Below are 9,851 nucleotides of genomic sequence, written 5' to 3'. Positions count from 1 at the left end.
AACAGTAATATATATTTGAAAATAAATGTTACTATATTTGAATATAGTAAAATCGCAAAAAAACTTAGAAAAGTTAGTATTTTTGGTAATTTCTCATGTTACAATTACCCCAACTTTAAATTGACATAAAACTTGTGATGTGCACTTTTTAGGGCAACATGCACACTCGTATACAAAAACAAAAACAATATGCACCTTCCTTTTTCTTTAAATTTAGTTAAAAACACTTTCACTTTTTTTTGGGTAACATGCCTAGTGTATTGTATACAAAAACAACACGCAAACTTCCTTTTTTTAACGTGTCCTTGCACAAAATAATTTAAAATTAACATCTTGGCCAACTTAAAATAAATATTAAAAATGTCATGAAGATATTTTTGGGTCAAGAAGTATTCTCGACTACCCAAGGTTCGGAGGCAAAGATGTGGACGGGGAGCCGCCGTGGTTTCTCGAGAGGGAGCCGCCTTGGTCTCTCTCGAGACAGGCATGAGATATCAATTATTACATATAAGAGTATTCTAAAGAGTTCTATTCATTTAGCTTATACTTGAAAACTTGTATATTATTACATATACCCTAATTAAAAATGAAAAAAATGACCCATAAACTTGTAGGCCAATGATCCTTTGATAAACGACTTTCTCCTTGAATTACTCAGTATAAGTGCTTTCGAGAATAGTGCTCCGGTGACTCATATTATTGAATGTGTCACCAAAGTCAAAACAATTATAAAAAGAGATAAGGATATGAATCTATTTTTGACTTATTAACATTTTTAAATTTGTATGCAACCCATGCTATAAGTTGTGACTTAAGTGTGACTATATATACTACAAGTAACATGGCCTTTATCGGCCAAAAGTAATTCAATAAAAATCAGCCGGTATTACCCACTAGAAATTGTAGTCAATTTTTTGGTTTATGAATTGTAAAAATAGTTGCTATTAGTCATAATCCACCAGACTTATTTTTACTGCAATTCGTGTAACCCTTATGCCATTGCGTACATTATTAATGCCAATCATCCAAACACGTTCATATCACTTACAAGGCACAACACAAAAATATTAAACTAAATCAAATCATAAACAATAAAACATACTATCAAACTATTAGACTATTAATAACCCACATAACACTACAACAAATCTGGCCATTTACGACGGTTTTTTTGAACTGAAATCGTCGTAATTGAGCCATTTACGACGGAAAAAAAATCGTCGTTTTTGGTCGAGTAGTAAGTTCGTTTTTTCGTCACAAGATAAAATTGCGTCACAAGTTAGAAAGTAGGGGCCCACATACTCAATAAAATAATAAATCTACTTACGACGGAATATATCGTCGTAAGATACCAAAATACAACGGAAAAAACGTCGGATATTACTTTACGGGACCCACTTTTTATAAGATAAAATGTAATTTTACGACGGAAAAATGCGTCGTAAGTTAGAAATTTCCGACAAAAAAACTCGCCGGAAACTAGAAATTTACCAAATCCGGTGAGATTTCCGGTTTCCGGCAGCATTTTTCAAGATGTTGCTGCCCACCAGAGAATTTTAAACTACTCTGACAAATTAGAAATGACCATAACAACAAATAAACCCCAAAGTCAACAAAAATAAAAAATCAGAAAAAGGCCTTAACAAGGTTTAAGGCCATTATGTGCACATTGGTCCTTTGTCTGTGCTTGTTGTAAGACCAAATTCCTCCCGCAGCACAAGTAGCTATAAGCTGTTCCAAAACAAGTTATTAAAGCATGCACTAGAACCTCTTTGATATTTTGAAGTTGAATTTTAGATATCAATTGAAAATAGAAAGTGATCTTCCTAAACTTACTGGAGATAGCCATAAGGCTGCAGTCTGCATATCAAACTTTGGAGCATAAAGTACTGTTTCCCCGTAAAATTATAGCTGGAGGAAGTAGCAAATATGCAAGGAATAATGCTCCGTCAGTCCCTGCAAATACCACAGGTCGGTTGAAATGATGGTTTCAGCAGTCGATGATGCTATAGTCAGAGCAGTGGTGAGCCTATATATATGATTCAACAATGTGTTACGAATGACGATAAACATGCTAATCAATTTATCAACAATTAATGATATCATCCTTCCAAGAAATGACGAGTTTCCCCTAATTCTTGAACTTCTAATTTACTTTTCAAGAACATTAGTTTTGTCAAAATACAACTGAACATTGTTTTTGAAAGACATACAAAATTTTTACATGGCCTTAATCCTGATAATAACACACACGCCTGCATTGAGTCTCCAACACTCAACTTCTTGTTACTACCAAGAGAAAAGGGATATTCGCTGTACTCGTACTATAATGCTAGCGATATTTCAAGATCAGAACTCCATACAAAAAGCACAAATTTCTAATACATTAAGGATATACCATGTAGCAAGCTTGATGAAAATTTGAAAGGAAAATATGAAGTTCCTAATGCAAAATATCAAATCGAAAGAAAATTGAAAACCTTAGCAGCAGTTTCCATATCAAATCCAGAGCTTTGCATTATTGCTTCTTGAGCTTTTTTGGAAGCTTCTGAAATTGTAGGAAAAGCATACTTCCCAGCCTGGTCTCCAGCTTGCTGCAAGATAGGCAATACTGCATCAACCCCAGGATTTACCACTTCAGAAACAGCTCCAAAAACTTTGCTTAAAACATCGAAAACACTGGAACCCACTTCTTGCACTTGACCAATTGTATCTTCAACCTGCAAAAATAATCAGGAATGCCAAAATCATCACAATGAGCATTATATTTCCCAACAGCCCTTTACATAAATTCAAAAAACTAAACAAATTATTAAGTAAAGTTACTAACTTGAGTGATGGATGACACAATTTGTTCTTTGGCATTTATTTGAAAATTTCCCCACTGTGGTTAGGTTAGGACCACAGGCCACAGATTGAAGGTTCATTCAGTGACCTACAACCCGGTGATTTATATCAATCTTATAGTCCCGTACATACTTGAATGTTCACTTATCGATATAGTATATAGGATTAGAGGGGTGTAATTAAATATAAAAGTTAGCCCTTCTACAATAATGAATTGTATCCTGAAAGAAACTTTGATTATATAAGCCATAACCAAAACTCAAGTACATTCTGTAGACTAACCGAAACATGTTTACAAAACAAGAAACTAATATAATTAAGGCACTGTGTTATGTACAAGGTACTGCACAAACAAATGTAACCTGACCTTGTATTTTAACAAATGCTATGAAAACAAAGGATCGTAAGACTTGTGATGAAGAGGAAACCACGTTCATGCTTGTTGCTACCTCTTCGTCGTCTATATACACACAAATTAAAATCAATACACACATATACGAATACACATACGTAACAACTGATCATCATTACCATCACCAAATTAAGAGATTTGAAAGATTGAAATAGCTAGATTTTGAGAGATTGGGAATACGTATATTACATACGGTGTTGGTCAGGATTTGAGAGATGTAATTGAAGGACAAAAAGATAGAACTCATAAAAGAGGAAGAGAAGAGGGATAGAGGCGGATCTGAACAAAAAAAGAAGTGGATGAATGAGATAATTGGGTTTTTGACTTGATTTGACCGGAGTGCGTTGGGCTAAATGTATAACATATCTATTACTATTATATAAAAACATTAAAAATTTACGAAACCTGTTTTTTGATACACACTAATTTTATACAATTACCCGTACTTATATAAATTATATATTATCTAATTACCCTTAATTGTAAATTTAAAAATATTTTTTCCCTTTTAGTTTCATACCATATACTTTCTTGTTCGACATAATTTCTATCCAGCAAACAAACCCTCACGGAAACAATTGTCCGTTGAGAAATAAGATTATAATATTTTTTTTGGGAAGATATAAGATTATAATTTAATTTAATAGATTCCAGAAAATCTAAATTCAAAAGCATGGATTTTTATAACTAGCATCAATATTGATATTTACAATCTTTCATTAATTTTACCAAATTACACGTACTTATAAATTATATATTATCTAATTACCCTTAATTGTAAATTTAAAAAAAATCCACTTTTAGTGATATAACCAAAATTTAATATCAAAATAATTTTATTTTGTTTGACATTTTAACAATCAAGCATCAGTTTGGCTAGTCCAGCTAACTAGTGTTGAATCTTGAATTAGTGTTTCGATTATTTTAAAAATAATTTTCAACGATCCAACCGTATGGATGTCAATAAATATATATATTAGTTATATAACAAAAATTGTATATCAAAATAGTTTAATTTGGTTTGACATTTTAATAGTCAAGCATCAGTTTGACTAGTTCAGCTAACTAGTGTTGAATCTTGAATTAGTGTTTCGATTATTATAAAAATATTTTTCAACGATCCGACCATATGGATGTCAATAGATATATATTAGTGATATAACCAAAATTTCATATCAAAATAATTTTATTTGGTTTGACATTTTAACAGTCAAGCATCAGTTTGACTAGTATTGTTAACTAGTGTTGAATCTTGAATTAGTGTTTCAATTATTTAAAAAAAAAATCAACGATCCAACCATATGGATGTCAATAGATATATATTAGTGATATAACCAAAATTTCATATCAAAATTATTTTATTTTATTTGACATTTTAACAGTCAAGCATCAGTTTGACTAGTACAGCTAACTAGTGTTTAATCCTAAATTGGTGTTTCGATTATTTTAATAATATTTTTAAAATATCCAACTGTATGGATGTCAATAAATATATATATTTGTGATATAACCAAAATTTCATATAAAAATAAATTTATTTGGTTTGTCATTTTAACAGTTAAGTATAAGTTCGACTAGTACAATTAAATAGTGTTTAGTTCTGAATTTGTGTTTCGATTATTTTAAAAATATTTTTCCACGATCCAACCATATGGATGTCAATAGATATATATATATATATATATATATTAGTGATAACTAAAATTTTATATCAAAATAATTTTATTTGGTTTGACATTTTAACAGTCAAGCATCAGTTTGACTAGTCCAGCTAACTAGTGTTGAATCTTGAATTAATGTTTCAATTATTTTCAAAATATTTTTCAACGATCCAACCGTATGGATGTCAATAAATATATATATTAGTTATATAACCAAAATTTTGTATTAAAATAATTTAATTTGGTTTGACATTTTAATAGTCAAACATCAGTTTGACTAGTTCAGCTAACTAGTGTTGAATCTTGAATTAATGTTTCGATTATTTTAAAAATATTTTTCAACGATCCAACCGTATGGATGTCAATAAATATATATATTAGTGATATAACCAAAAGTTCAGATCAAAATAATTTAATTTGGTTTGACATTTTAATAGTCAAGCATCAGTTTGACTAGTTCAGCTAACTAGTGTTGAATCATGAATTAGTATTTCGATTATTTTAAAAATATTTTTCAACAATCCAACCATGTGGATGTCAACAGATATATATATTAGTGATACAACTAAAATTTCATATCAACATAATTTGATTTGTTTTGCCATTTTAACAGTCAACCCGATGTTTGACTACTACATCTAACTAGTATTCAATCATGATTGGTGTCTCGATTATTTTAAAAATATTTTTCAACGATCCAACCATATGGATGTCAATAGATAATATTAGTGATATAACCAAAATTTCATATGAAAATAAGTTTATTTGGGTTGTCATCTTAACAGTCAAACATCATTTTGACTAGTAGAACTAACTAATGTTTAATCCTGAATCAGTGTTTCGATTATTTTTAAAAAAAAAATCAATGATCCAACCTTATAGATGTCAATAGATATATATATTAGTGATATAACCAAAATTTTATATCAAAATAGTTTTATTTGGCTTGCCATTTTAACGGTCAAACATCATTTTGACTAGTACAGCTAACTAATGTTTAATCCTGAATTAGTGTTTCGATTATTTTAAAAATATTTTTCAACGATACAACCGTATGGATGTGCTAATTTACGAAGGAATCCGTCATAAATTATTATTTGCAAAAAAATTCAGAAAAGTCAAATTTACCGCCAAATTTTTGGGGAAAAACTTAAATTTCCCTTTTCGATAACTTACGACGAATTTTAATTTCCGTCGTAAATTAGATGTTCCAAAATTTTCCGTCACAAATATTTCGTCGCAACTTTAGATGAAATTTTATTTATTTAATTTCAAGTTAAAATTTTAAAAAAAAATATTTAACTTACGACGAAATGTTAAAATCGTCGCAATTTCAAATGATTTTTATTTTCCCGCCAAAAAATTGGGGAAAAAGTTAAATTTTCCTCTTTGATAACTTACGACGATTTTTAATTTCCGTCGTAAATTAGATGTTCCAATATTTTCCGTCACAAATATTTCGTCGTAAATTTAGATGAATTTATTTATTTATTTAATATCAAGTTAAAATTTTAATAAAAATAATTAACTTACGACGAAATGTTTAAATCGTCGCAACTTCAAATAATTTTCATTTTTTTTAATCGTGTCGTGCATAATTTTATTAATAAAATACTAAACTTACGACGATTTTGGATTTCGTCATAAATAATTACGACGTTTTACTTTTTTCCGTCGTAAGTTGGGCGCACATTTTTTTCCGTCGTAAGTTGGTCGTCGTAATTGGCCTATTTTGTTTTAGTGTAATACATAATGATATATATTTACAGATTAAACCTTAATTCCAACAATTTAAATTCCCATCATAAACAATAATAAAATTAACAAAAGTTTAGAACAAACTAGCGACCTAAGCGCCACCGCCATTGCCTACTACATCCTCACTGTCTCCCTCCACGTCTTTGATGTCGCCCTCTATATCCTCCCTATCCTCCTCGCAGCTCCTGCTGGTATTCTTGCCACAGCCTTGTCGTGCCATCTCTGACGCCTATGTCCGTAAGTTAGAAACTTTGTAAATAACTAAAATAGCTAAAATTTGTAATACAAAAATATGTAAATATTATAAAAAATATCTGAAATGATAAGTGTATAATTTATCTATTTGTCTTCCGCCTCATAACCGAGGTTCATATTGTCCAACCAAAGAGGTGGCCCGCAGCCGCTACCCTTAGGGTGCACACTGGGTAAATCCCACAAGCTCACGCAATAGCCTGCAAATCACGTGAACCAAGATAATAGCCTGCAAATCACGTGAGCCAAGATAAACTACACTTAAGCGTTAGACTCTGGTTCATGAGGCATAATCATTAATTTTCCTCCCGTGGGATTCGAATTGTAACCAAGAGGATAATTATCCCCCGTTTAACCAACTGAGCCAACCTTGTGGGCGCATTTGAGAAGGCTTCAACACAACCGGAGAGATCACGCTGCATCTCCCTTGGCCATGGGTCGCTAAATCGGTTAGATAAATCCAAGCGACTACAATGTCTCATGTTAACATGCAGTGTGGAACCCATGTTGATTGTGTGTCGTTAAAAATATATGACAAACAGATTTATGTCGGCGGTCGTTGTGAGATAAAAAGATGATGATATAATTTAAGGTACAATATTGAAACATGTGAGAAATGTGGTGCTAGCTAATTTGAACAAATTTTTTCTTCTTTTTGATTATGTTATTGGTCAAAATGAGTTGTCCTATATGCATAAAATCGAGGACAAAATGACATAATATTTCTATTATTCTCTAATTATATATCAATGTAGTACTAATCTCCTAAACTAATAAATTAATCATTTTTGCTAATAAAATAAATAACTTTTACTATTGTTTATTTGTTAATTTTTTTCAATTTATATTGTGAATAATTTTTTAGGGGCCATTGAGTTAGAGATAATTGCCTATGAATCATATAATTAATATCAAAATCATATGTCATTTAAACATATCTTGTAATTCAAAGTTACAAGAATGAAACTGACCAAAACATTCAAAAAGTAATAGAAAATCCAAAATCCAGCTGGAATCTATATAATAAATGACAAAAAAAAGTCAGTGGGACCTCATTCCCAGCTGCAAATGTGGCCAAAGGATAATCCATAACATTACCATTACCTTTCACCACCTTCCTGTTTACTACCTTCCTGAATACAACTAATATGGTGAAAGAAATGCTTTTAAATTTTTTTTTAAAATTAATTGTGGCTAGAATTAACCCTGGAAGGTACCTGAGTCAAGTGACAATGGTTAAAATGGTATTATAAATTTGAGAGAGGATACAAATAGATCACATACATCCCAGGCTTTGAGTATTCTTCTACTACAAATCTATTTTAGTTTCAAGAAACACCTAGAGAAATGGCTTCATCTGCAACTTTATCTGTTATGGCTTCTTCTGCCTTACCAAGTGCTGCTGAGAGAAAACAGCAAAAACGTCGAGGAATTAATTCAAGTAAGATATTATATATACAGAGATATACGTGCGGTGTGAGTATTTTGGTCTTAATTTATCTTTGTGTCTTCAAGGATATATATTTCAATAAATCTAATGTCCGGGTCAGAATGTTTGTGACATGGTTTTTTAATCTGTTTATCTGACGTCTCTATATATGTGTATGTATGTGACAGGCCCAGATGCTGAAATTGTCGCACTGTCACCCAAAACTCTGTTGGCCACAGATAGGTTTTCGTGTGATGTGTGTGGGAAGGGTTTTCCAAGGGAGCAGAACTTGCAGCTACACATAAGGAGACACAATTTGCCAGGGAAGCTCAAACAAAAGACAAGCCATGAAATCAGGAAAAAGGTTTTCATTTGCCCTGAAATGGGTTGTGTCCATCACGATCCATCAAGGGCCCTTGGAGATATTACCGGAATCAAGAAACAATTTTCTAGAAAACATTGCGAAAAGAAATTTAGCTGCCATAAATGCAACATGAAGTATGCCGTAGACTCTGACTTGAAGGCCCATAATAAGATTTGTGGTACTAAAAAATATAAATGTGAATATGGAACTACCTTTCCCAGGTGATGGTCATACCACAAGTCTCTCTTTTAATTCTAATTGATTACATAAATAGTTTTCTGTTTTCGTGTTAGTTGTGATGTATCCAATTAATTAGCATTGGAGTTTGTGCTTAGCACTGCAATTTAATAGTGGAAGTGATTTGGTAAAGTTCTTTTTTCTGGTATCTCTTGATATAATCTCTGTGTTTGGAAATTGCAGAAAAATTGTTTTAATATGAACAAATTATAATTTTCTATCTATAATTAACTAAAGGTTAAATAATTACTTGCTGCAGGCCTGAGAGTTTTACCTACCATCGTTCCATGTGTGATGCTGCTTGTATTTCCGCAAATGCTAGTAACCCTGGCTCCATGTACCTGGGCCCAGCTGCAGATTCACAAATTCCAGGGAGCCATCAGCTACTCTTCACTCCGCGGCTAGGACAAGGGGCCTCAAATCCAAATTCGTTTACTAGTTTGCTATCAGGACAATCCATAGGATCTGCTTTTAATAGCTATGGGAGAGCTCTGGGAGATAGAATGAGCAGTGTTGGAGTATATGGAGGTGGTCGCACCTAGGAAGAAATGTACAAGAATTGGAATGTGGGTGGTGGGAGTTATGGAAGTGGTGGAGGATATGGCGGTGGCATGGAACCTTTAATTGATCAGATGAATGCTCCACGTGGAGGAATGATGTCCGATGTGAAAAATGCTGGTGGAATGTTGGTTGGTCCTGAAGTAAATAACAATGTTTTGGGGGATCCACAGATGAATGTTGAGAGTGAGTATCGTAATAGGCTTACCAGGGATTTTCTTGGCTTGGGAACTGGGATGAACAGCGTGAGTGGAGGTGGAATGGGGGGTGATGATCACAGTGGTAATGGGACGACCAACTCGTGGGACAGGGAAGCTACCACATCAGCTGAGG

At 32.3% G+C, this 9,851-nt stretch overlaps 1 protein-coding gene and 1 long non-coding RNA gene across 2 annotated transcripts; one reads left to right on the top strand and one right to left on the bottom strand.

Moving 5' to 3' along the window:
- Positions 1-2,461: 2,461 nt before the first annotated feature.
- LOC141704201 (uncharacterized) lies at positions 2,462-3,573 on the bottom strand. Its single transcript, XR_012567870.1, has 3 exons — positions 3,453-3,573; positions 2,831-3,307; positions 2,462-2,720 (listed from the first exon to the last, which is right to left on the bottom strand). It is a non-coding gene; the product is annotated as an uncharacterized LOC141704201 (long non-coding RNA).
- Positions 3,574-8,277: 4,704 nt separating this feature from the next.
- LOC141704190 (zinc finger protein GAI-ASSOCIATED FACTOR 1-like) lies at positions 8,278-9,502 on the top strand. The gene is made up of 3 exons (XM_074507493.1): positions 8,278-8,371; positions 8,548-8,944; positions 9,220-9,502. Exons 1-3 carry the CDS (start codon positions 8,278-8,280, stop codon positions 9,500-9,502), a joined length of 774 nt encoding a protein of 257 aa, XP_074363594.1.
- The last annotated feature ends 349 nt before the right edge of the window (positions 9,503-9,851 follow it).

Source organism: Apium graveolens, unplaced genomic scaffold (assembly GCF_009905375.1).
Source record: "Apium graveolens cultivar Ventura unplaced genomic scaffold, ASM990537v1 ctg7544, whole genome shotgun sequence".
NCBI classification, from domain to species: Eukaryota; Viridiplantae; Streptophyta; class Magnoliopsida; order Apiales; family Apiaceae; genus Apium; species Apium graveolens.
Note: the sequence above shows the minus strand (reverse complement) of the source record. Positions and strands in the feature narration are given on the sequence as shown.

Bases quoted from the DNA above. Each gene is read 5' to 3' on its own strand.
- LOC141704190 (XM_074507493.1), top strand. From the start codon at position 8,278: ATGGCTTCATCTGCAACTTTATCTGTTATGGCTTCTTCTGCCTTACCA. The intron at 8,372-8,547 runs GTAAGATATTAT...TGTATGTGACAG, and splicing joins ACGTCGAGGAATTAATTCAA to GCCCAGATGCTGAAATTGTC. The intron at 8,945-9,219 runs GTGATGGTCATA...TACTTGCTGCAG, and splicing joins TATGGAACTACCTTTCCCAG to GCCTGAGAGTTTTACCTACC.